General features: G+C 34.4%; 3 protein-coding genes and 1 long non-coding RNA gene across 17 annotated transcripts in view; 2 read left to right on the top strand and 2 right to left on the bottom strand.

Annotated features, from left to right (window-relative positions):
* Window positions 1-11: 11 nt before the first annotated feature.
* LOC129240547 (uncharacterized) lies at window positions 12-1375 on the top strand. Its single transcript, XM_054876424.1, has 2 exons — window positions 12-524; window positions 580-1375. Exons 1-2 carry the CDS (start codon window positions 82-84, stop codon window positions 1310-1312), a joined length of 1176 nt encoding a protein of 391 aa, XP_054732399.1. The 5' UTR covers window positions 12-81; the 3' UTR covers window positions 1313-1375.
* Window positions 1241-2241, bottom strand: LOC129240548 (39S ribosomal protein L50, mitochondrial). Of its 2 annotated transcripts, none has more exons than XM_054876426.1 (4): window positions 2110-2241; window positions 1943-2040; window positions 1679-1881; window positions 1241-1622 (listed from the first exon to the last, which is right to left on the bottom strand). In XM_054876426.1, exons 1-4 carry the CDS (start codon window positions 2146-2148, stop codon window positions 1387-1389), a joined length of 576 nt encoding a protein of 191 aa, XP_054732401.1. In that variant the 5' UTR covers window positions 2149-2241; the 3' UTR covers window positions 1241-1386. The 2 variants fall into 2 exon arrangements, with proteins under 2 accessions (XP_054732401.1, XP_054732400.1); XM_054876425.1 differs by having other exon boundaries at window positions 1943-2043; window positions 2110-2238.
* A 1488-nt stretch (window positions 2242-3729) lies between these two features.
* Window positions 3730-4754, bottom strand: LOC129240546 (uncharacterized). The gene is made up of 3 exons (XR_008582079.1): window positions 4341-4754; window positions 4181-4266; window positions 3730-4055 (listed from the first exon to the last, which is right to left on the bottom strand). It is a non-coding gene; the product is annotated as an uncharacterized LOC129240546 (long non-coding RNA).
* A 352-nt stretch (window positions 4755-5106) lies between these two features.
* LOC129240545 (mediator of RNA polymerase II transcription subunit 13) overlaps window positions 5107-27974 on the top strand; it is a 58353-nt gene continuing 35485 nt past the window's right edge. The window contains exons 1-3 of one of the 13 annotated variants that reach the window (XM_054876410.1): window positions 5107-5235; window positions 8965-10458; window positions 22790-23099. In XM_054876410.1, coding sequence (XP_054732385.1) covers window positions 10390-10458; window positions 22790-23099 — 379 coding nt within the window. In that variant the 5' untranslated portion in view covers window positions 5107-5235; window positions 8965-10389. Of the gene's footprint in view, window positions 5236-5855; window positions 6112-8294; window positions 8502-8739; window positions 8906-8964; window positions 10459-22789; window positions 23100-27974 lie in introns of those variants that run through there. The other 12 variants (XM_054876416.1, XM_054876422.1, XM_054876418.1 and 9 more) reach the window with 12 other exon arrangements.

Here is a 27974-nt window from a genome sequence, read left to right as displayed (position 1 = left end):
TATCAAATCGATGAATCGTTTGCATACATACTTAAACAACTCGTAGGAAAACGGAATACTAGAATTTTAGCGAAGTTAAAAATGGGAGATAATGACAGTAAACAAAATACAAATCCGAATTTACAGTTAATAAGGGATCCTAATACTTCAAAAAATCGAATTTTTGTGGGAAATCTTCCGTCATGTACACGTGAAGAACTAGAAAGTATTTGTCATCCTTACGGAAAAGTATTGGCATCGTTGGTACAGAAAAATTTTGGCTTCGTTCAATTCGAATCTGAAGAAGTGGCCAATAAAGTCGCATCATCACTATCCAAGTCTATTTTCAAAGGAAATATAATTACGGTTCGGAACGCTGCGTCTAAACAAGCGCCCAAACGGCAACAATCTGATAATCCAGCAGGCGTTTCCAACATGAACGCCAGTCACTTTACTGGAGCAGAAGCGATAGCTTCTGGTACTTCATCAAATATGAATCCAGATTATAATGATTGCGAAATCATTGTAATTGATCGGCGCAATACGTAAGTTAAACATATAATTTTAAAGAAATAATATATGATGCATTAAAAATTTCAGAAAATACGCAGAGTACATTGAGCAAAGGTTAAAGGATATTAATTTAAGAGTGGATGTGCTCTTTCCAAACGAAGATGTGCCTCTCGGTAAAGTGCTAATAAATATCTCAACACGAGGATGTTTATATGCAATATTGGTCACACCACAGCATGAAGAGCACAATAGCATAACAGTCAACATATTGTATGGCCAGCCAGCAGAGCACCGAAATATGCCAGTAGACGATGCAATTCAATTGATAGGAAAAGACTTCCGCCAGAAAATAGCTACTGACGCTTCTAAAAAACAAGCATTTATTCCAGCTATGACTAAAGCTGTCGCAATGGCCCCCGGGGGAGCTGCGTCTCTTAAAGATATTCACCCTAATGCTATACAAAATCTTCTTAATTTACTAGCCGATAATAGGCCTTTAACAGTTCTTCAGTATGACAGAGTAATAAAATATCTCCAGGAGCGTCGTGAGCTGCAAGTAAAGATAGAACTAGGTGATGCTGCTGATATAGCAATAAAAGTGCCCGATCCTGAGATCGAGTTACAAAAGAGAATCCTGGATATAATGAACAAACCATCTGTGGCGGAAACACATTACAAGCTGCTATACCCTACTTTAGAAGCTGTTAAATCAGATTATCGTGTTATGGAGCTCCTAAAAGATGTCCGGGTTCAGAAAGCACTTGAATCTTTAATGGACTCCAGTCTCGTCGGTACTGTTGAGAACTACATGAAATTTTAAATTGATTTAAATTTAATTTATAATAAAAACTGGAAAATTACATCATTTTATATAATAAAACAATCTACAGTTTTTTATGGCCAGGAACGTTTTGCCTCATGTCCCTCATATTTGCCGCGATATTTTAAACCCGTGACAAGAGTTGAACTCTTTGGGAATGCGGTTTGACCATTGAACTTTGTATCGGTGTCTGGATGAAAACGTAAATATTCATATTGTATGTGTAAATTTTCTGGAAGGTCTGCATTCTTTAGAGCGTCATACGGTATTGTGGTGTTCACAGGGGTTTCGTAAAACTGAATAACATCCCCTGAAAATAACACCATTTAACGGTAATAATTGCATATACATATATTTATAGCTTACCTATACTTTGCAATTCGTGTACTTGCGAATTTGGGACACTATGTTGAAAGTCCTTAAAACAAGCATCTAAAAATCTAAACTTTTCCTCCAAATTTGTTAGCTTATATTCGGTTGACGTAGATATTTTTAGGTTGATACATATTGCGCGTACTTTGTCAGTAATATTCTGAACTGGCTCATATGGTTTGTGAGATCGCAAAAATCTATGCAAAATGGATTAATAATGGAATATAACGTATTTTAATATGTTTTAATTATAGTCACCCTTTGGAAGATAATGACTTCCCAACATCGGCCACATTGCGCTGTGATTGTGGCTTTATAGATGGGGAAGTGGAGTAATTCAACACAGCATATAAATTCTTCTATTAAGATATCTATGATAAGTTACGAAATACTAACATAATCAACATATTTAATAGAAAACTTACAGTTTGTGCCAAAAACTGAATATTTTTACGTAAACTCATATCGCTTTTTTCTTATGAAGTAAAGTTTTACGCAGATCGACGCATATAATATACCTATCTCTCTTTTGCATCAGATTTGACTGTCAAAATAATAACGAGAAATAGACGAGGCGAATATATTCAAGGTGAAGTCGCTAGAGCAAGAATATTTAGTTTACGCAAGGCGAACTGTAGTAACACCGCCTACTTAATTTTTCGTGATTTTGGGAAGTCTGACGTCAGGTCCCCTAATAATACAAAACAATTAAAAGGAAGAGAAATTAAATGTTTGTTAGAATTCAGGAAATTGCTTGCTATTGGGATTTGTAAAATTTAAATTAAAGAAACTAGGCCGTGTATATAATTGTGAAAGCCAAAATTAATATAAAGCCTCAAAATGCAGTGTGTGTTCGTATAATTTCTGTGTTTATGGTTGTTTTCACTGCTTTCTTATGCCAATTTTCTCGAGGTTAGTAAAGCACCTCAGTCGTTTCGTTCTTGTGCTAACCGGCACCAATTGGACACACCAAATAAAGCTACGTCCTTCTCCGCCTGATCTTTCTAACGCAAAGGATGCCTTTTCCACCAGGTGGTACCGCATCGAATACTTTCAGAGCCAGACCGTTTGTATCCATTCGAACCACATGACCCAGCCTCTTCACAAACAAGTAATTCCCCTTCTCTTTGTTTATGCATGATCTCTTACGACACAGCGAATTTGCAACCACGAATTCTATCATCCTTGACTTAACGCTAATAATTTAAAAGTATTTTCGGTAGTTAAAGCACCTTCGAATCAAGACGAATTGAGTATCTTAACTGGTGCCTTTAAAAACAATTACTTCATTTTTCGCGATTTTGACAAGTCTGAAGCTGACAGCTTCCTTCGCAATACAAAACAAACAAAAGTAGGGGAAATTTGTGAGATTTAAAATAATCAAACTAATAAAAACGAAGTACCATGGGTTAAATTGTGAAAACACAAATTAATATAAAGCCTCCAAATATAGTTTATTTGCGTTTTTATGTGGAAGACGCCGTGGTTAGAAAGTATGTGTGCGCGCGTATAATTTCTTGTGTTTGGTTGGTTCCATTGCTTTCGCATACTCTTCTACTTCACAAACAAGAAATTCCCCTTCCTTTTATTTGTTTATTTATGGACTCTTATGACACAGCGAATTCGTAAGGCGCAATTTATTTCTGTATACCTGCTCAATTAATTTAAATTCCATTTATTTTCTGTATTTAATTTGATATAATAAAAACACATTCAATTAAAATTTGCGCGATACAAATTCTTCTTTAAAGTACGTTTACATATGTAATAATTACCAGTAAATCCACAAAATTAATCCACCCATTCACATATGGCATATTACCTCCAAAATTGACAGTCAGTTTTCAATCCTGTTTAGAAAGATTTTTCTTCATAGAAATTAGTTTGGTGGGATAGTGGGAATAGTGACTGAACACAGTACCGTTCAGAGATAAATGTTAATGAGTTATGTAATGCTACACCAGTAGGCAAAAACTATTACGGTAAATTGATAACATTTAAATTTATAATCTTTTAAAAATTTATAACCTTTATTTTCCGTTGGAATATCGGCAGACTACATCTGCCAAGTATCAAAAAACACATGTACTTATAAACGCAATTATTTAGGTGACGGCACGAAATTTTTGCTGTAGAACTACAATTGTCGACGTAGTCAATTAAATATCATTTTTCCACAAATGTTTGTTTATTTTTTTGGTACTCACATCACTCAGTTGTCAAATTTTCCAAGCACAAAGGAACGGATAAATGCCTTTTGTACAATACCAATCGATTTATTTAAATTTGTTGATAGGCCTCCAAATAAAAACAGCATGCTCCATCATTGAACGGGCATAAAGCGAATACCATACCTTTAGAATATATGGGCCTGAGAGAGAAGAGCTTTTACAATATACGAAAATAAACATTTCAGAAGACTTAGAAATGGCATAATTAATATACTAAGCTAAATTTTGAATCAAAATATACTCGCGAATCTTTAACCTTATTTACCACATCTAAAAATGTTAACGAAATACAATATGAGGCACGAAATGGGTTATGAAGCTACACCATAGGTACAAATTGTCAAGTTCAGCCTGAATATAAAAGTATAAAAAATATTACGTTTCCACCGGATTAGAGTTAATTTTTCTAGTCTTTCTTTTCTTACCTACTTATATCTTTGCTTAGTCAACTTCAAAGTTACGAACAACCATTGTGAGTCTATTCACAATTCTTCATGTTTCAAATATCGGGTGTTTTTAAAAGGAATTAATCTTATCATAAGTTATAATTTCATGGCATTTATTTTTTGAATATGATAACCGGCATATCTTCGCTGCGGCTACGAATTGCATGGCGTCAATGGTGGCTTGATTATTGCAATAAATTAATCGTTAAGCGAGCTGTATAGAAAGTTGCGTTGCCTTGTTGGAAACAAATGTCGTCCATGTTTAGCTGATTAATATTAAAATCAGCTTCTTCCTCATTTCAAAAGAAATAAGAACCGATGATGCCGCCTGTGCTCTATAAACTTCGCGAACAGATTTTTTTTTTTTTCAAAGTGAATTTTTACAATTTTGAAGCGTTCTAGGCAACTTTACTGAACAGAATATCAACACAGTTGCCCTTCTCCGCAGCCAAACCATAATTATCGAGATCGATAGTTCTCATTCAGCTAAAAAAAACACCCGATGTTAGGATACAGACAGCCATAAAAGTAATATAATTTTGTAAACGTAAAAATAATTTATAAGCAATTTAAAACATTTTTAATCATCTGGTGTGATCTGATGTGTATCGTGCAAGTAGTGCTGAATATTTTTCTGTTTGGTGGCGTAAAAACAAAATAAATTTATCGCTTCGATAATTATTATTATATAGCTTTAGCAATGTACAGGCTATCATCTCTAATTCAAAAACTGTTGGACTTGACAGCTAGCAAAAAAGCCGATCCGATGGCTTCAAAGTGGTTAATGTGCGAACAGGGGAAATTGTTAGAGAGTTTCTAATTGGTGTGCAGAAGTGAATTAAAAAATAATTATAATATTCAACTTGAATTTATAGTAAGGAAACATTTGTGGGTATATACTAGCTGTTACAACTTAATTTATAATAAGAAATTAAAGATTTCGTTCCGGAGGGCTGTGAGATTAATACGTACGGTGAAATAGATATATACACACTATCTAGAGTGAACGTTGAAAAGAGTATGATGACTAGTATTTCAGAATAAAGTGAGAGGAAATCAATTATGTGTGTGGTGTGTTGCTCTCGCAGTGTTGTATTTTCACTAGTAAATTGAACATAATTTTGACTATACTCGATTTTGCATTTATGCGAATTTATTAAACAAAATCAACAAATGACAGTCAAATCTTATTAGTATATTATTATACATACCACGAAGTAGAAACTAGACCATTCCGTCTCACATAGATGTGAAATGTAAATAGCCAGAAAAGCAATTCTCTAGTACCTTGATAAGTTCACCAAATTTTGTATTATTTTTGATAATGCTTTCTCTAAATTGTGCGAAAATTGAAGGTAAAATAATGTATAGCGTTGGTAGAGAACTTCCTCAAATCCGATTACCAAAATTGTCTGAAAATTAGGTTGATCCGTTAAGACGGTACTAAAAAATACGACACTGTGTTTCATTAGGAATTGGCTTATTCTCTTATGATCGCCATTTTCGATTCTACAGTCACAGTCACAATCGTTGCAGTCGCGAATGTCATGTCTTCGTTACGGTCATTGGTCATTACCGTCAGCAATTGGATTTTATTCGAGCTAAATATTTTCGGTATTCGTACACATAATGGAAATTTTGTAAAAGTAATTTGAGATATAATTTATCCCACTTGTGGCTAAGAGTGAGAAGAGCATTTTAAGTAAAATTAGAGCTTCAAAAAGTGTTAAAAGAATCAACCGAATACATGGTAAAAAAATTTGGAAATATCGATTGGTATTTAAAAAGGAAAGAAGAAAGAGTGCGAATGGAAAGTGGAGCAAAAGTGTACCATATGTATGTGTGCATATTCCTGTATGTGAAAGAGATAGTGTGTATAAGTAGATGCGTGAAGTGTGGATTACTCTTTATGTGCGCCTTAAGAAGAATATCAAAAAAGGGAGGACGGGTGTAGCAAACGGGTGAAATAAGTGAATTGTGTAAAAATGATATACAAATTTATTTGTATCGAAATTGTTAAATTCTATATTTTTATAATTTTTTACGAATGCATACATATGTAAATATGAACGCCTATACTTTAAATATACACATGTACAAAGCGATTGCGAATTATTTGAATGTGTCGCACTGCATTTATAGTGACCAACGGATAGCTTATATGCGTGTTCCTATCGTAAATAATGTAAATTTTATTAGCGAAAAATATTGTAAAGATAAACGTGAGAAACTAAAGCGAAATCCGAAGGTACAAAATTGAGCCAATACATATGAATATCTTGAAAGTAGCAGAAATTATCCAGCGAAAACTAACAACAATATTAAAAGAAAATAATACAAAAGAGAAGAAAAAAAGAAAGTGTGGAGCACCGGAGAAGCTTGGTACAAAGAGAGAAGATTTTCGCTAATCAGGTTTTTGTTGGTGTTTGGTGTTGTACTCGTTGATGCAATTTTCGCTGGTATAGTTGTCTCTGTCATCAATTAAATTCCGAGTCAAGCCATGGTTGAAAACTCCGCCGCCCCCGCTTGAATGAATTTAACTTGCATTTACACCTTTAAAAAAATATTTTAGTGGTTATGGCATGTACTCACTTATGTTTCAAATTGATTTTGTTCCTATTATTCAGATACATGTTCATATTATTCAGACATGTTAAGATAGTTAGTTCTATTTAGTCCAATACATTAGGAGTGTGAGTATAGATTTGTTTGCCAATGTTGCTGGCATTGTAAGATTTCATGCCCATTCATTGTTAGCATCAAATACATATATACTCAAATTTAAACTGCTAACTTATTTTTTTAACCTAATACATACATATGCATTTTATAAAGCATTTCCCATGAACTTTTGGGAAATAATGATTGGGGCCATAGGACTTAGTCGGATAGTTTTGATAGTGTGAAGAGAATATGTTTTTTGTTGTATAATTTTTTTAAATGGTTGTTAGTCAATTTAATCTCAAAAATTTCCATTTAAATAACATTATTTTTAGATTTACAAATATTTTTCGGTAGTCGAATTGAAAGGTCATTTAGAAAAAGAGAGTAATAAATAATTTTAGATATTTTATATTTCTTTAATATAACATGTTTTATCCCTATATTATTTTCCAAGCGTTTCTCAAAGTTTTTAATTCAGCTAAATGTAAGATTTCGGAAGGTCCTCAAAATAGAATGGTCCACTGAATAATTTTGTTGAGTTTGAAAATAATAAAACTAAGTGCCAAATACGTTGAATACGGTGGATGTTTTAATAATTCCAACTTTAAACCCTTTCAATAGTTTCTTTGCTTTCTTTCTTTTTCCAATAGAGACTCGCATCAAAAGTTAATAAAATTAAATCTATGCGTTCGGAATAACCGATCGCCTTAAAACTTTAGGTCCCTCCACAATATCAGGGCGCAAACAGTAAAAAGGAGGAGGTTGTTCCAAACGATTTATATACATATCAGATTTTTCATAAAATTATAGGTAAATTAAGTTTTCAGTACCGTGGCAATATTGAGGGTAGTCACCTATGAGCTAATGTCTACTACTGTTCGGTGGGTTGTTGAATGTAGGCTCGTTCTCTGGCTCTCCAAAGTGGTTGAGGTCGACTGCTGTGTGTCGGCTTTTAATATTACTTAAGCACAAAAGAGACAACAGGCATCAACGTCAGCCGTTCTCTATCGACTCTTATGTCGACAGCTCAAACTATTTTTTTGCTTTTAGCAATGCACTAACTCTTCAATAAGATAATCTCCTTAGGTTTAAATGACTGTGTATATATTAAAAAATATCAATAGGAAACTATTTTAGATTGTAATTAAAAGTGATCAATTTGAACAAATTTAAAGCTATTATAGACGCTGTAGCTACGATTAATAATTGACATAAACTTGATATTGAATTTAATGAGAACAAATGCAACCCTAAGTGGTTGTTGTTGTCTCTTTCGTCTCCTGTACTCGGTTCATTTCCATTCCGAAGTAGAAATAGAAGCAAAAGCAATAAAGACAAAATTTCCATTGTGTATAGACGACGACTTTGCCGCACACTTGTATGTCGTTCATTCGTTGGTTAACGTTTTTTCTGATTCGATGTCGCTGTGGTCAATAATCATTTTAGTGAGAAAGAAATGTTTGTTGAATAATTGTTGTGAGTTAGTGAATAATCTAGGAAAAATGTAGTAACAAAATTAAAAATGAGTTCCGTGCTTATAGATTTTTTGTGTCATATAAGTCAATTTGTATATTTACATATATGTACATATATCTAAAATCCCAAATTAGTTGTTTTTATTTGTTTTTGTTTTTTTATCGGAAAATAAGTTATTATGCACTTCCGCACATTATTACGGGCATTTTTATTGTATAAAAGTACCACGGTTCTAGCAATACTGGATAAATATAAAGATTCCACGTTTATACACACTTGCATATGTACATATGTATGTATACGTATATATTCATTTATGCGAAAGGGGAAATAAAAGTGCACATCTGTTCATTGGCTGCATTACAATATGAGGAATTGCAAATGCTGTTGCATTTTTAGTGAAAGTATTCGAGTATTGAAGAGTGTAATGAAAATAATTTAATAAATACTGTATATTTACCAGGTATGCAATTAGCCGAAAATTAAAATTCTAAAAGCAAACAAACCCAAACTTACACAAAATTCGTCGTGAATTGTAATAAATAAAGAAAAATATCTATATAAGTGCGGTGGAAAATTTAATAAACTACTTACAACCTATCTATTATTTTATATTTTGTCTACATCAACATCAACGATTAAAAAAAAAGCCAGCAACAAACGGTGAACCACAAGCAAAGCAACCAGTCATTCAGGCAGCGACCATCGACTTTCATCACGATTCGCTCTCCTCTCAATATGTTGCGTCGTAGCAAAACAGCAAAAGTTTGATTGGAATCGGTATTAGTAGTGACTGCCGTGACGGAAACCGTAGTATTAGTGCTACCCTTCACTACAGTGGACAAGAAAAAAGAGAAAAAAATATATACTTACAAAGTTGTGTTCCTACAATGCGCGCTGCTGTTCTTTCTATCTATAGTAACGTCGGCGGTACTCGCACCGTTCACTCGTTCGCTCTTTTGTTGGCCGCTTATTCGTTTGCTCGTTTAGTTAGTAGTCCGTTCCTTTGCACTGTTTATCGTTGACGGTGGTGTTGTTGCATGAGTTGTCATCAGCAGTGGCAAAACTCGCGCAAAAACTTCGAAGAGCACAAATTTCATTGTCGCAGAACGGTGTTTACTTGTGTTGGTGAGACATCGCAGCCACAGTAGCCGATCTTAGTAGTCGTCAGAATTGTAGTGTGTGATTGTACTAACTGCACCGGTGTTAGTTAAATTGTGGTTGGTTGGTAATTTCGAATTTGATTTACCTGAATCCGAATGTTAATTCGAATCGGAATCTCTATCCAGTATAGCGATGAAAGTGCATTGCCAAATAAAGCACAATAAAAAGAAAATTAAAGTGAAATAAGTGCATGAAAAACCAAAGAAAATGTTTAACTAATTGCATAAAGAAAATAGTGGAAAGCAAGGTGTAGAAATAAGTAAATAATTATAAATATAGCAATTTTACTAGCGAAAATAATAAATACATACTGTGAACAGAAAATCAGTAGTGATGAAAAAATAAACGGCGATGTAAGGGGAATTCCTAAGTTTTACCTGTACGTCCCAGCTTGTTAAACGTGTGTGTCTTGTATTATTTATCAATTTGTTCACATTTATGCGATCAATGGCTACAGATCCAACAAAACAGAATACTATGAAAGATAACACATCGACAGGTCATCATATGTAACACTAACTAATATAAACAACAGACGCCGTCAATGACGTAGTCACAGTAGCAAGAATAGAAATATTTGGTTGCAACACAGAGGCCGCGAAGCTTTTGTCTTGCTTTGTGCAGTGCTTAATTCAATTGCAGTATATTGCTGAAGCGCGAATTGCTTATTATCAACGATAATTGAGAAAATGAGGAGCTGTTGTGTAAAAAAAATACATGAACTATGACGCATCAAAATCATCAGACCAACGGCGCTAGTTTGGAGGATTGCCACACAAACTTCTTTGCCCTGGTGAGTTTTCATATATGAATTTACACAATACAATTTTTACTTATTTTATGGTTAACACATAGCACATTGGGGTACGTGTTTAATATTTCTTCTATGATATTAGGTGAATTTGACAAATTTTAATTTAAACAAAACGGCTGGGGATATGAAATGTTTTATAAATTTCAGAAATAAACGTTCCTTAATTACTTTTATTGCTTTAATTCATTGCCAATTCTAAAATGGAATCACAAATACATGAGCGGAAAAGGAAAAAACTTTCCTTTACTACCACGATATATTTGAATGGGGGGCGGAGGGGGAGGGGGCGTGGCACCACCCACCACGCCCATTAGAAAGAGCAAGGTCACACCATTATAACTGTGAAAGTCCCAACCTCCTAGGGTCCCTATAGAACCCCCAGGAGAAGTTTAAAAATTAGGTTTTTTTCGACCACATTTGCAGTTTGTACTGAAATACAGTTGAAGAGAAGAGAATACAGCAGTCGACAACCCAGCAAGCATTTAACTTAGGTTTTATAATTCATAGCACTTATGAAAATGTTGTTTTATCGTAAAAGTTATGAGTGCCGATGGCGAAAATTTAGGCGATTTTTTTCCAAATTTTCAGTGTTTGTAAAAATATTTGTTTTTGTAATATGTATGTACATATATTTGAAAGCAAAAAAGCGCCGCAGTCGAAAATTTGGACTAAAAATCGCGCGATTTTTATTCCAAATTTTCTGTATTTGTAAAAATATTTGTTTTTGTAATATATATGTATATTTGAAAGCAAAAAAGCGCCGCAGGCGAAAATTTGGACTAAAAATCGCGCGATTTTTTTTCCAAATTTTCAGTGTTTGTAAAAATATTTGTTTTTGTAATATGTATGTATATTTGAAAGCAAAAAAGCGCCGCAGGCGAAAATTTGGACTAAAAATCGCGCGATTTTTATTCCAAATTTTCTGTATTTGTAAAAATATTTGTTTTTGTAATATATATGTATATTTGAAAGCAAAAAAGCGCCGCAGGCGAAAATTTGGACTAAAAATCGCGCGATTTTTTTTCCAAATTTTCAGTGTTTGTAAAAATATTTGTTTTTGTAATATGTATGTATATTTGAAAGCAAAAAAGCGCCGCAGTCGAAAATTTGGACTAAAAATCGCGCGATTTTTATTCCAAATTTTCTGTATTTGTAAAAATATTTGTTTTTGTAATATATATGTATATTTGAAAGCAAGAAAGCGCCGCAGGCGAAAATTTGGACTAAAAATCGCGCGATTTTTATTTCAAATTTTCAGTATTTGTAAAAATATTTGTTTTTGTATATGTATGTATATTTGAAAGCAAAAAAGCGCCGCAGGCGAAAATTTGGACTAAAAATCGCGCGATAATAATATAAGAGTTATTCCCTTTATGTTGACTGGGTTTTCTCATTTCGCTTTGTTCTTCTCTCTCTCATCGTTTGTTTGACAGTTCGCTCCTCACATTTATTCTGCACGGCATTACAAACGTTCAGAAGAACATTTGTAATAATAAAATTCTAATAGAATTTGTAGTATTATTTAGTGAAAATAGCTTTAAATAAAATCTTCAATTAATAAAGAGTGTTTATAAGTGAATTCGTTACTTTTCTGTGTTTGTATTTAAGTGAAATAAGCGTCTGTAATAGGGCATTTTTTCAAGCTTATGCAAAAAAGGTGCATTTTTAACGTTAAATATTGCTATTAAATCTTAATTTTAATTTATAAAAAGTAATATAAATCAAAAGGCTGATATAGTGACTACATTTGCGTGTTATAATTTTTAAATTCGGTCCACGCACTTAGACATTATAAGCAAATATATCGTGGTAGAAAAGGAAAGCTCAGCCCGGAAAAGTTCCGAGCCTAACACATAGAAGGCATTAGTTTTATTGCATTCCCCTCTTTTTCAGTTAGTACTAACCTTAAAAAGACAGCTGTTAACATTTTTTGATATTATTTTTATTAGTTCGTGAGTTATTGTGCTAAGAGTCACACTACTTTTGTTATTCTCAACACAATGGATCAAAAAAAAATTTCGTGTTTTAATTATACACTGTTTCTTGATGTGCAAAAATACGTTCGACTGAAGCAATGACTTGAAAAGTGTTATGGGGACTCCGCTCCATAAGAAACAACAATAAAACAATGGTTTGCTGTCTTCAAACGTGATCGTAGATATACAACGGGGCGGTAACACCAGAAAACATCAAAAAAACCACAAAATCGTTTTGTATGATCGACAAGTGAAGTTGCGTGAGATACCTGACATTGTAGAGATATCAAAACAACGTGTTGGCTTTATATTGCATGAGCATTTGACTATGAGGAAGCTCTGTTGAAAGTGGGTGGCGCGTTTGCTCACTGTTGACCAAAAACAAGTGAATCACAAGTCAATCAAAACAATGGCAAAACTTTATGAATTGAACTTTGAATTGCTCCCACATCAACCATATTCGTAGACTTAAAAAATGCTCGCCGGTAAGGAATTTTGCTCGAATGAAGAGGTTATCGCTGAAACTGAGGCCTATTTTGAGGCGAAAGATAAATCGCTCTACAAAAGTGGTATTGAAATGTTAGAGCGGCGCTGGAATGATTGCATTGTTCTTGATGGAAATTACTTTGATGAATAAAACAAATTTTGTACAAAAACTGTGGGGGTCAAAATAAAACAATCTAAAGCCAAGTAGGCATGAATGGGTATATTAATGACAATTACACATTCACTTTGGTTTCGCCCCCTTTGGTTTCTTGATGGGGTATGGGGTAAGGACTAATTTATTGTATTTATTTGTTTTTAAAACGAATGGCTTTTGTTCGTTAAGCCATATTTCAAATGTAACGGTGGTTTCACGATTTAATTAATTCGCTGGTTGAGAAATTTTCGATACTTGATCTTTGACAAAATCATGCAGGTAAGTAAACTTTGTCCAGTATAAAACCCTATATATGAAATTTTTGTGTTTTTAGACGAAACCCCGTCTTCAAGCGCTTCCGTAAGAAATTCCAGGCAACGAGTGGAATTCCGCGCGTGTTGTATTAGATATTAAGCCCCATGAGCAGAGGAGCCAAGGACTACGTGTTGATCCCAATAATTTGGCTTTATCCTTTGCATAAGGTTTCCATAAATTGGCGGAAGTGCGGAAATTTGTTTTTTTTTACGTCACCATACCGTTTGCCAATCAAGATCGCGCGTCTTTGCAGCTGCGCTGGTTCCTGAAAGATAGCCAATATTGTCAGGGTGAACTGAAGTACCACTCGGACCTCCCCAAGTAGTACTAACAATATTGGCGAGAGTAAATTCAGAAAGAGTACTTAATGAATATTTATGATCTTAGTTTTTCCCTTTTTATTTTCAGGCAAACGATTATTCCCTGGCCACTTTGCATGATTGAAGGTGGAAATAAGAATCAATTAATGATCTACCGATTTGCCACTATGGAGACATAAACCGTTTTTGGAGACGTTACAGACGATAAGTAACGGTTAGAAAACGATAAGCAAAACTGAATATTTAGAAAATATAAATGTAATAATCAGAACAGTATAACTGGATTTCAATCCGCATAAATATTACATGCAATGTTATTGGCACCTGTAGGGCCAAACCCTGCCAAGTTGGTCACCCAATGTGGTTGTTCGGAAAAATAAATTTTGTTCTACTTTGTTTGACATAGATAGTTTTTATTACACTTGCAAGCCTTGTATATGAATTCATGGATTTAGTGCGACGAAATTACAGAAAAATAATTTCATGTACACGTCATTACATAATAAATACTTGCTGATATTTTTGTTACCACCTCGGGCGTTCCACAAGGGAGTATTTTCGACCTTTGCTTTGTTCATAAACCAAATTAGTTTCTATTTCTCTTTCCCCAACTTTGTTTTATATGGCTGTGATTTAAAAATATTTTCGATGTCAACGAATAGAGCTGACGTGATTGAACTTCATACAGAGCTCGATAATCTAAACTCGTGGTATCCAAAATCTAGCCTTTGAATTGTTTTCATGTTAATATACTTTTTCTAAATCTTGCAATATTTTCGCTAGTTCGTATTGAATTTCTAAGTCCTCGCTTCAGGCCATGAAGGAAATTGACTCTCTCATAAACAGATTTTATATGAATTTCGCAATATTTAATGGGCTTGCTTTTGATGAGTAATGCAAGTAGGATCTTATAAATTTCCCTCTATAATGGCATTGTTTGCTTAATTTGGAATATAGGTATTATACATATATGATTTACCATTATAGAATACATATTATTATTCTTAAACGCACAAAACCTCCCAATTTACGATATAAGATAAGACTTGTGAATTTCTCAAATAAGTGTTATCAATTGGAGTTTGATGTTAGAGGCCACGTTGATTGAGTATCATAAATATCTTAGGGGCTGGCGCATATTTTGTCTAATGAGCGTTCTTATAAATAGTGGAAGTTTTAACCTACTACATTGTATTGGTACACATTTATTAATATATAAATGTTTGTAATCTTCACTTGTGACCGCCGCCGGTAGCCACTAGCGTAGTGATATACCATATATGTCAGCTCCGCTGCTGCAGAATCTCTCTCATGTATATTTTGCTCACACACATTTTTTATTTATTGTGTTTATGCATGCATGTATGTGTGTCTGCTCATTTCCAAAGTCAAAGCAAATAACAAATGACAACAATTTTATTCCTAATTGGTGCTGGTGTTTTGTTGACTTCGGTAAGTAGCTGCTTACATGGGTACATATGTACATAGATATGCCTATATGTATGCGGTTTATCACCACGAACATTGTGAATTGCAAATTCTTTACGTTTGTCCCGCTAAGTATTTCCCAGCAACTGTTCGCATGTTCTACATTCTTTCGCCGCTTTGGTCATGTTTTCGTTTTCAATGCACACTCGTTCTCATTTCAAGGTATAGATATGTTAGCGTTCTGTTTCTTGTTGTTTTTCTTCTCTTGTATCTACTAAAAACGTAAAAAGTATATTTTTTGGCCGTTATGCTCTTTCAGTATGGATGATTAAATTGTGTGTTGTCTTTCTCGTTTTCATTATTGTGGCATTTTCTTTGCGTCATTTTTGTTCTACTCAACAATTCCCACAACTTCGCTCTTAATTTTCAAGTATCAGATACATTTTTGCTTTTGTCGTTATTTTAGTTTTGTGTTATTTTATTTAAAGTTTTACAATTTAGTTAGAGGCACCAACCCATTTCCAGTTATTAATTCGAGTAGGGCTGTGAAGTTAAAAATGTAAAATAAGTTTCATTCATACATATTTATTATAGAAACTTAGTATAGTATTGAGGTGTCTACAATTAAATTAATTGCTAAACTTGTCCAGCCTAATCGTCTACGCCTTAATCCACAACTGTGAATTGAGTTTACGTCGCTGATATGAAAAAATATGGTGTGTGAAATCTTTTGTCTACATGTTCATAAATATATACATACAGAAAAGTATCAGCATATGTACATTTTTCCATTTTTCGTAGTACTGATTAGGATTTTATAGGTATTTTAAATTAGTTTCAACACAAACACTAAGTTATGCGTGAGTTTTAAAGTACAAGATGAGCTGTGGTGAATTTTTTAACTTATAGGTAGTTTAGGTGTCTCTAAATGATATATTTCTGAGATTTGTTTACGATGTGAAAGGTATATGGGTCAAATCTGCGTTTTTGTTTTTATAACATCGTAAAACATTTCAGTCGTTCCGAAAGAGTAGAACCGACGATCGGGATCGCATTTCGCGTTCCGACGACAGTCGGCTCTACGTTATCGGAACGATCCGGATTTATATCCGGCCAAAAGCTGTCTCTCCGGCAGCATTCCCCTTACGTGCATGGAGAATGTTTATGCTACAAAAAGAACAACAACAACAAAATTTATCGTTACCACAGTTTGTCAATAAAAAAAAATGCTACATATGTGCATGTAATTAAAATTTGTCAGTCTATGATAGCAAACTCCCGACATTCATCGCGAGACCCTTACCTCCTTCTTAAGCTCCCGACCCCCGAATGCCGTAATCGGAGTGCAACCACCACCTACAGCAGATGAAGAGCTTCAGCTACACAGAGACCTGCGTAACCGCGGCACAATTATTGTACGTTCTAGCAATTGTAGCAGGTTAAACAACTACTTATCCAGAATTCACCCCGACATACTAAACATATGTCCGACATATGAAGGCAGCCCGGCGACACTAACCACCTTTCCACATGCAAACCCACTCATCTAACACCCCTCTCCTGGACCCAGCCCGTCGAATGAGCTAGACCAGAGTTCCCCAAACTTTTTTGTGTCGTAGACCCCTTGCCATGTTTTTCCGTGTTGGGTAGACCCCCTACTTACCTGATATTGATTTCCTGTAAATTTCTAACTGTAGTGAAGTTTAGTGCTAAAAACTTAAAGTAAAAACACATGTTAATTTATGCATTTATTAATTGAATATTAATTGAATTTAAATTAAAACTACTCAAAATAAAATTTTGTATCTGTTATGTAAAATATACGTAACAGAAAATAAACTATAAATAAAATAACATAATGGATATATATTTTGATATTATAAGATAGTATGATGTAAATAAATAGGTACTATCAGTGTATGTGTTGAGATCCACTATCGCGGACCCCCATTTTCATTTCATTGACCCCCAAATTTTTTTTTCGCTGACGCAGACCCCTTGCAGGTTGTCATAGACCCCCAGGGGTCAATATAGACCACTTTGGGAATCACTGAGCTAGACGAAGACGACCGGTAATTTACACTACACTGACAGGTGTTAGTGTTGCTGATACAACAACAACTGGATTATAAAAGAATAATGACAATTAAAACTTGATACGCGCGACGAATATGAATTATAATGATAATTCCGTATTTAATGGTGGAAATTAACTAATATTTTCAGGCAATACCTAAATATTGAAAAAATTTCAGAATTATAATTAGTTGTCCGAGTATATTTTTGTCATGATAAAGCTCCTCATAAAAAATATCTGCTGTTCGGAGCGGCTCAAAACTGTCGAGCAACATCAAGACACATGCCACAAATAGCAGAGGGAGCTCGGCCAAACGCCTAACAGAAGTGTAGGCACCAGTTATATATTTACTTACTTACTTAGGTGGCCATAACAACCCGTTACCGAGTTACGGCCGACCTCACTAGCTCTCTCCAGGCGCCTCTGCTCCGCGCGCGCCTCCTCCAATTCTGTATACCAAGCGAGCATAGGGTTTCCTCCACCTGGTCTTTCCACCAGAGCATTGGTCTTCCTCTGCGTCGGCTCGCTTGGACTTCGCCCTCCAACACCTTCTTTGCTGGAGCTTCTTCATCCATACGCACGACATGCCCTAGCCAACGCAGGCGTTGGATGGCGATGCGTTGCACTACGTCAATGTCGGCGTTGAGCTCATACAGCTCGTGGTTCATTCTTGAACGGTAGTCTTCGCCAACGCGCACAGGACCGAAGATCTTACGAAGAACTTTTCTCTCGAACACCCCAAGAGCGGCTGCATCGCTTTGTGACACTACTCATGCCTCTGCGCCATAAAGCAACACGGGTATGATGAGCGTCCTGTAAAGTGTCAGTTTGTTCATGCGAGAGAGGGCTCGACTACTCAATTGCTTACTTAGCCCATAGTAACACTTATTAGCAAGAGTGATTCTCCGTTTGATCATATATATGTATATATATTTGATATATATTTATTATTTATTATATTATTTCTATTTAACTATTTATGAATGTTCTGTTAGTGAGGTGGTGTGACGGGAATATGTCGAATTCGCAAAACTGTAGACGTGGCGTGCGTAGTCTAGTAGACGAATGTTTAGTAATCCAGGGTTAATAGGTCCAACTGTATTAGCATTGCTATCCTGTGTAGATCCATTATCAGTTGTGGTTGATTTGACGAACTTTAACGGTGAGCGTAATTATGGAGAAGAAAGGAATAATATCGACATTCATACTATTCATGCCTATTATGGTATTTTGCTGCTTTCCGATGTGTAATGTTAACATCTTACTGAATTATGGATGGAAAACACAGAAACGCTAATATTCAAAGCGACAATGTCTTTGAAAAGGTTCAAAGAAATAATCAATGCATACTTTTCGAAGATCAAGAAGAAAGAGCCACTTTCCGAGTTCGAGATAAATTAAGGCCCTGTACGAAATATATTTGACAAATCACCAATAAAACGTGACTCGATGAGAAGTTTCTGCCCGTTCATTCAGTATACCCCCTCTAAACTGTATGAGCATGGAAAAACATTGGGTTTTATGTGATTCAAATACATTTTATGTTTACGCGAATGATGTGCATATTGGGCGGAGTAGCAAATTGTGTACCAAAGTGAGAGGGTTGTTTAGCAGCTTACGGAAAGGCTCAAATGTGACTCGTGATATCTTTTTTACTTCACTTCGTTTGGCAGCTTCTTAGAAGTAGCGACAATTGACGACAGTTGGAACTCTCAGAAAGAATAGAGAAGTAATCTCACCATTATTGCTTCAATTGAGAAATAAGCCACTATATTATTCCGAATTCGCATTCAATCATAGTCTTGGATCAACTTTGGTTTCTTCATATGTTAACAAGAAAAGACGATTCGTTACTTTGCTCTGGAAATAAAAGTTTTGCAATTATCTGCCTTCGAAATGCCTTCAGTAACTTCACTATAGTTTGCCCAATTCTACAATATTATATTTTCTTCTAAACTTCACTTGAATTCTTAAAATATGCAGTCACGCGCATGTTTTACTTGTATTCAAATTATTACAATGAAAATTAAATGTAAAAGTATTTATCAATATCATCACTTTCCAAGCTTAAACGATGATAAGAATTCATAGGAATTTAAACTATATAGTCCTGCAAATGAAAATGAAAATAAAAATACGAATAAAAATTAAATATTTAATTTCAAAGTTGATGATGGGGATGCGGATGGAGGTTATCGTGCCTCCTACTACACACATCCATATTACGTTTCAATTTTTAGTTTAATGGTTTAAAAAACGTAAAAATACTGTGGATTGCGCAGCCGGAGTTGAACTGACGAGGTTTATTCTTTTGGAGCGCAGCCGTTGTGTCTGGCAACACTAACTTTTCGCTAAACTACAAACATTAACAATAAATTACTTAAATACTAAAACTTCCAAAGGGTGGCGCTATCAGTTTTAGTAGGGGGACCATCCCTCCACATCGTTTTTTTTTCAACGCTTGTGGCATTATACTGATTATTTCTCAAGAAAATGGACGAACAGTACGTGAAGAACAAACCAGAAATATACGCAAAGGTAATCGGTGACCCGCTACTGCATTTAGGGGCATATTCGACATATTGTACATATCATATGCATATACGGTATTTTCAAACGGTTCACGTAATATACTAGCATAAAGGAATCGAGACATATACATATATGTATTGTATATTAAAATGCTTAGAATGATGAGTGGAGTCGATTTAATCATGCCTGTTCGTTTTTTCCGTCCGTGCGCACCATATATTAAGTAAAAATTAATTAATTTCAATGAAACTTGATATACTTATTACTCTGTATCCGAGATAGTTTGGTGTTGAAAACTATGAAATTGGTCAATAACAACGGCACCACCACAATTTCCAAAAAAATTAAAGCGTGATATCTAATAAAAAAACTATGAAGGAAAAATGTTGAAAAGTTGACGTGGCCACATCCATTTTTAGGTAAATGCGATTTGCTCATTTAGATCCGACATAAATAATAAAGAGATCGAATAAAAACACGCCTAAATTGAATTTCACGAAAATGTTAGCGGGTAAATAAAGCCCTGTACGGACCAAATTTATCAATTTCTTACTGTTATCTTTATTTTGCTTTACTGCAAGCGTGTGTCTATAAAAACCTATACTCATAGAAATAGCTTTACAGATAATAAGAAGTTGTTTTTTTGTGTTTTAAAAGAAACACTAAATTTTCTTTTGAGACTTTTCTTCCATAACAAAAATACATTGTAGCAAATTTTTTGAAAAATCTACGAAAACGCGATAGCCTTCGAACTCTGTGGTGGGTTCAGTGATATGGATGATAAAAATGGTGGTGTTTTCTGTTGTATATGCATTACTGTAAAAATCGAAGTGTCATACTATAACTAGCTTTACATCAATCGGGCGACTCAGCGAAAAATTTGTAAATTTTTTTGTTTTCGAAGATTGACCACAAGCAATTTTTTGTTTTGAGACTTGTGCAAGAATGGGAATTTCGTGAAAAATTTTTTTAGTGAACCGTGTTATTTCAAAATCGTTCAAAAAGACAGTTGGGTGTATTTAATTTTTTGTTGATTTATTTTAAGCCAATTCGTCCTTGTGTGGAATATGTGCCTCTTAAAGTTAGCGTACAACACGTTTATAGCACGACAAAGCATTAAATATTGTTGTTGAAAGGATGTCTCCTGACTTGATTCCGGTTTGTACCACTGACCACTCACGTTCATGTATCAATATTCGTTTCTATTTATAATCATATAGCGCATTGATTACTTGCCTTTTTTATCTCAAAATATTTCAGGACTTTAATTTTGGCATTTTTAAAAAAATCTGTTTGCTTTTTAATCATCTCCCAACCTACTTTGGAAAAATAATCTTTACAATTTGATACCTATAGTATTCTTCCCAAGCCCACATGCTGTAATTTTCACTTTCTCCAGTTTTCTTCTAGTTTTTCACATCTGTATAAATCTAAGTATGATAGAAACAAGATTGCGCCGATCAGAGAGTGTGTGACGTCACATTAGCAGAGTTGTGCAGTGTTGCTAACCGTTTGCTCTTTGCAATAAATTTAGTGCTTTTTTATACCCAAAATGCGATAAATTTTATGTTTGGTGTTTGTTTCTGTTTTTTTTTATTTAAAGCTACTGAAACGGTAAGCTAAAAAAACTGTATTATTAAACAAAATAATGTTAAAAAAGGTCACTCTGAGAACATTTTAGCGCTAATGAAAGTATCAACTAACTTTCATAAAAAATATGAATTATAAAGTTTGATATTTTGAAAGTGCAAATTTAATTTTTTGCTCCTTTTATGGTTATGCAAGAATTTTAAATCTTCTCAACTCTTCTTAACATTGAAAACCTTTTTACGCATTTTAAAAAGCGTTTAAGTGTACTGAATGCGAATTAAAACTATAGTGGTGTAATCGGTTCTTCGAGTCCTCGATCCTTTGTGGGACATAGCCTTCATAGCCTTATATTTACTTAACCTTAAATGTAGCAAAAGGTCGTTATCTTGACAAAAGAGTTTCTTAACTAAAAACTCATCAATTAAATTGTTTATAACCATAATAAATTTATTGAAAAACGGCACATTTTAAAGACAATTTCTCACGCATACAAAGTTCTTTAAGTAATTTAATTAATGAACTAATTTTTAAAAAATGTAATATGTTCTACAAAATTATAAACACAACATTTTAATTAGAACAGGCTAAAAATGTCATGAAGAAAGATCGAAAATTCCGAGACTAAAAAACAAAAAAATGCTAAATCAGTTGTGCTAATATGACGTCACTCATTGTCAAATTCGCTCAGAGCAAAGTAACGGTACCACGACAGGCGCCACCTCATTATTCTTTCCTTCATCAGTTATCTGTTGATGTTGAAACCTCTCCTTTTGGTCGCACAAAAGAGTCGTAAAGTAACTTATAAGGCATAGAACATTTTGTGGACGGAAATACCCTCTATGTCCTCTCTGATTGTATCACTCCATTAACATATATACATACATACATGCTCAAGGGCATAACATATACCCCGAAAATAGTTAATCTCTTGCGCTATTTGGACGTGTATAGCACGTCCAACGAAATTTGGTCTCAAAATTTAAAAGACGTATCACTTACGTTTTCAGAACTTTCTGAGCTTTCTGTGCTCCTTACTTAATAAAGAACTGTAAAAAATAGCCAATCTTTTCTTAAACATAATATTTAAATACATATAAAATATGTATTATATATTATATTAAATAATAAATAGTAGAATTATGTACATTTCGCACACGCAATCTGCCCAAAGGTTTAACAGAAATTATTCCAATTAAAAACTCATTTGGAATTTTTTTGCACGGGATAGTCACACGCTTTTGGAAATTAATTTATAGCGCAAGAGAGTAAGAAGACATTCTTATTACACCTTTAATGACACCTTCCTACACAAAATATAATTTATGGTGATTCAATATTTCCCCTTTTTGCTGATGAGGGGTTTGATTTGTACATTAAGACTTAATTAATAACTATTAAGGTTTATTTACTAATATTTTTCCCCCAATTTCAGACTGATTTATGCGGTATTAAATGGCGTAAGTTCGTTAATGGCGAACGAGTAAATGTGTCGAGTGATCCTTTGGATGATCCCATCCTGCGCTCCTATTCACGATGCATGCAAGCTGACATTCTTTGTGTGTGGCGACGCATACAATCCACCAAGCAGGAGAATTCCGATCCTAATGCGCTTTTTGAGATTAGCTCATCGAAAGTACATCCCCCACTTTCGTTGGCCGCCGCCAAAGAATTATGGATATTTTGGTACGGGGAAGAGCCAGACCTTAGCGAATTGGTAGATGCGGAATTGTTGAAAGTTGCCGGTAAGTAATATATAGTTTTAATCAATTTTTTTATTTTAAAATCATAAAATATTAAATGTTTTTTAATATTATGATTATTATGAGCATGTTCCTACACAGTACAACTTTATATTGACAATTTGACGGTGGCATACGGTTTTTTGAATTAGAAAAAATACCGCGGAAAATGTAGATGTCACCGACCGAGGTCACCATTTGAATTATACATACATATATACGTATATACTAATGGACCATAATATTGTACATACGTACTTATGCATGCATATATGTATACCATTTATGTGCATATTTTTCATTTGCTTCGTGTTCAAACAGCAATGTTTCGAAACACTTTCTCCGTTTTGTTATTTTGTTAAAATATTCTTTATGCACAGATATAAAGCAAATATGCGAATATAACATCGGCAAAAATAATTTAATAAATGCAGTCATGAGAAAAACGAAAAAGTTGAATGCCCGAGATGCGTAATGAAAGGATGGTTGAGGAAGAGCATAAGGAAGAAAGTGAGGTAAAAAGCGGGTAAAGCGCAGAGCAGGTGATGATTCCATCTACCTATTTACATCTACTTCGTACATGTGTATATGCATGTTTATATAAACATGTTGATGTACTGTGATTACGCGTGGCTGGCGACGGGCAGTTCGATGGAATTTCGAAATGCTTTGTTTGGAACTTCCTCCGAACATTTCTCATGTCATTCATTTAGTACGTCTGCTTGTATGCATGTAGTATGTACTTACATACCTATGGCTATGCACACGTACTTACGCTGTTATATTATTGCTCACGATTTTGTTTGTAGTTTTTTGTAGTATCTTAATTTCTATTTATTTGTACAATTTTTTGTATACGAATTAGGTAGGTTTGGATAGAAAATGAAAATTAGACCAATATTGCTGAAGAGTGGACGGCCTTGCGATTACACTAGCAATGAATTCATCGAATTCAACGCAGCTCACACGACACCGCACATCTGCCGGTTAGAAGTATCGGTGAACGCCATTCATCCGCCCGCCCGTATGAAAATTGGCAACGGCGCATCAAGTGCGTTTTAATACCAGTTGTGTGATAGACGTCACAATCTGATTTTTATACTCGTATAACCCACAGTTGCTGGCGTAAAACAGCTGTCGTGTGAACGTTAATGTAGTGGTAATCACCTCGCTTCACAATTGCTTACGTACTACATACAAGTTTTTTAATTTTGAGTATTCTCATCGCGCAGTGGCCATATAATGTTTACGTTTCTGCTGGTTGGTGCTGTTGGCTCTTTGATTATTCTCTGAGTGTTGAGACAATATTGATTTCTCTTTTTACACATACACACACGCAAAACAACAATAGCTGGTAGATTTGTCGGAACCTGTTTGGCAGAGAGTAGAGGGTATATTATGGGAAGTACTCGATGTGACTACACACATACATGTATTTTTAGTAGTTGCCGTATACTTAACTATTTGTAAACTATTACTCCTCATCCCCGTACAATAGTTCCGAACAGGAGATTCTATAGAAGTTTCAATTGAATGTCGAATTCAGAAATAATCCACATATACTTTAAACACAATGCATCGAAATTTTGGATTCGCAATTTTCCTGTTTTGTTTTCTTTTCCAGCTACTCAATAATATTTAGTGGGCTTTTTTGAAGAGTACACAAACTTTTTTGTGAAAAATTGTAGTTTTTAATTTGGCTGTGTGCATTCTTCTTTATTAACTTTATTTCAATTCTTTTTTGAAATGTAAGTTCCATGCATATGGGGTTCCATGCATATGGGGTTAGATATTCTTCCTTCTTCAATTTAAAATACAAAATACGCAATCGGAGTATTGTAAATTTAAAATACTTGAGATTTTCTGTTAAGGATTGGACAAATACTAAAATTTGTCATAATTTGTAATGTTATGATTTACGGAAAATTTTTGAGTCTCTTTCACATTATGCTATTTTATCATCGAGAAAATAAAACGTTTTAAAAACACTAATTGTTTTGAATTTTTGTAAAACCTTAGCTTTTAAAATGAGCTGAGTTTAAATTAAAGCGCTGATAAGCTAATATGAATTCACGAGGCCAAGGAATTAAAATTATAGTCTAATTCATTAATTTCAAGGCTCTCTCTGCGATGCTGGAATCATACAATTCTCCTCGTAGAACTTTTTTCTAGTAGCAACCAAAAACCCTGCTCTCAAACAATATGTTTATCCTTTGGTACCTCAAATTGTAAATAAAATTGTCTTACTCATGAAAAGTGTTCCCATACATAGCTGAATAATTTATAAAAAAATGTTAAGTAAAGTATTGTAGTAGTGTCGGCACTGCCTACATCTTTTCTAACGCTTGATATAATTTGAAAAGATGTGCTTTTAATATCAATAATCAATAATATCAAAAGTAACAATAAAATAATGGGATATAAATATTTTCTGCTAATATATCTCGTTATGCATATATGTAATTAGTATACCTCGCTAAGGCTTTGAAATATTATTTCTGAAGTACGACCACGAAATGTTCGTGCACATTTATAAAAAATAGCGTATAATTTGCGTACGTAATGCTACATAAATCATATAATTCCAAATCATCCAGCACTTACTACGTGGTGGCGTTCAGCAGTGTGAACATGCAACTATAATGGCCCTCATTGGAAGTACCCACATATATGTATATATGTATGCATGTATGTATGTACATACCAAAACCTCACATGAAAATTCATATAAACACATCTATGCATGCACTTCTGCCTGAATAAAAAAACAATTTTGCTGTTTTCGCTTTGCTTTCTTTAACGGTGCTTATACTCACACGTCTGTTTGGTAGCAGCCAAAGCGAATCCAGACAAGGTGATAGCTGTAGTACAAAGCAAAATTTACTTGCATGTATGTTGTTTTGGCAATTGGTGGTTTGTATGCCAAAATTTCAATCAGAATTAGGGTATTCACAAGCTGATTTCAGTTTACTTCAATTGTGCTTGTATGCTGTGTACTGCAAAAATTTCGGATGGAGGTACAGTTTGAAGAGCTGATTTATCACAACAAAATTAAACGGGCGTTCACAACCGTGGTAATATTTTAAGAGTTTGCTTTATGACTTATAACTTTATGTGACTATTTTGATAAATGTAAACAAACACAAAAAAAACAACCTTGACATTCAAATCATCAAAAAGCAAGAAAAAATACCAAGTAGCCGTTTTAGTAACTTCACCTTATATGAATTCGCCTTGGCAGCAGCAGTTCACTCGTGGATTTACTCGCATCCGTAATATTTTGTGTGAGTTTCTTATTTCAGTGTCGTGCTTTGGTCTCATTTTACGGGTTATTGCACTGCTTAACGTTGGAATGGACGCAGTGAATATGGAATAGACATATTTATACACACAAATAAATGAATTTTTTTAATGTATATATGTATGTATGTAGACCGGCGCGACCTGCTTAGGTAAGGCCGATATTCAGTCGGTTGATACCTACGCTGACTGACAAATGAAGAAGCAGTAATGGCGAAAAACAGAATAGGAACTTGAGGCAGAGACAAAAGCTAAATATGTTCTGTAAAATTTGAGAGAGAATAAGAAATCAACAGAATTTCTGTTTACTGCGGCTATACAGTGTATGCTGCAATATGTGGTGCGCTCGTAAACACTGAACATTTTCGCAAAATTAGCAAACTAATTACATATGCACATCCACATGTATATACATAACACAATATTTTCATATCATTCTTTACTAGAATGGTACATATAACATATACAGCTATTACTGTGCGTATGTTAATTGTGTATTATTTTAATTAATGCGTTTGGTATACGGACATGCATTCCTTTGCCATAAAAAGTAAATTTTCTATATACATATGTAGTATGTATACATATTTACGTTCCACCATACTCACGTTTGACATTTTCCGAAATAATCTATTGCAACATCAATAAATAAATAAATATTTATTGTTTAGTGCTTAAAATTGAAATTGACCCCTCTAAGCGTGGGGTGGGAATCAAGTTGAGCGAAATTGCACACCAATACTGATTACTGACAGTACTAAATTCTCTCAACAGGGTAATCAAAATGAGAGGATGGCTTTATGACGCCTGTGCTAAGTTATCTGTTGTTGGTTGGCACTTTGCATTTTTGGACGACCGCGCATCGAGAGAAGTAAACATGAACAAAGATGGGGTGTGTAACAAATACATGTGCACATACACGTTATTATTCGACCCTCTTTATACTTTGGCCACATTGATCTCTTGCCCACAGGCACATGTGAATGTAAAATGAGTAACATCTCCCAACAGCCGAAGAGTAGTAAATACCAAAACGCACACGTGCTATGGACTGGATAGCATAAACGGCATTTCTGTTGGGTAACTTCCCGTATAAGCAAATATTCCATTATGCATATGCGTATGCGTGTGAAACTATTGTTCAATGGCTGGGAGAAGTTGGTGCTGTCGTTGAAGGTGAATTTGCGAATTTAGTGGGTTTTTGTTCATGGTTGCATGTACGCCTGAGTTCCTCAGCCCATGCAAAAGCGGCTCAGTTAAAGTCTCGAGACAGTTAGACGGTAGTTGGCTAAAACAGTATAGCTGATAGAGATTTGTTGTTTCATTTTCGTAATCTTATTCGTTGGCCTGTTCGGTTGATGACGGAACTTTGAGAATCCTATTGAACATGCTCATAAAATAAAAGTGGTATATGGGCGAATTCGTGTGCATGTTTGTATCCGAAATTAACGTTGGAGTGTTATACGTTATGAAGGGTAGTTGGATGCAATTTTTACTTTATTCGCGTGATATGTTTTACAAACACGTGTATAAATTTATCCAATTGTTATTTAATTGTCGTGTTAATTGAACTGTTAA

Source organism: Anastrepha obliqua, chromosome 3 (genome assembly GCF_027943255.1).
Source record: "Anastrepha obliqua isolate idAnaObli1 chromosome 3, idAnaObli1_1.0, whole genome shotgun sequence".
Lineage (NCBI taxonomy): Eukaryota > Metazoa > Arthropoda > Insecta > Diptera > Tephritidae > Anastrepha > Anastrepha obliqua.
The sequence above is the reverse complement of the archived record's forward strand: the minus strand, read 5'-3'. Positions and strand labels throughout refer to the sequence as shown.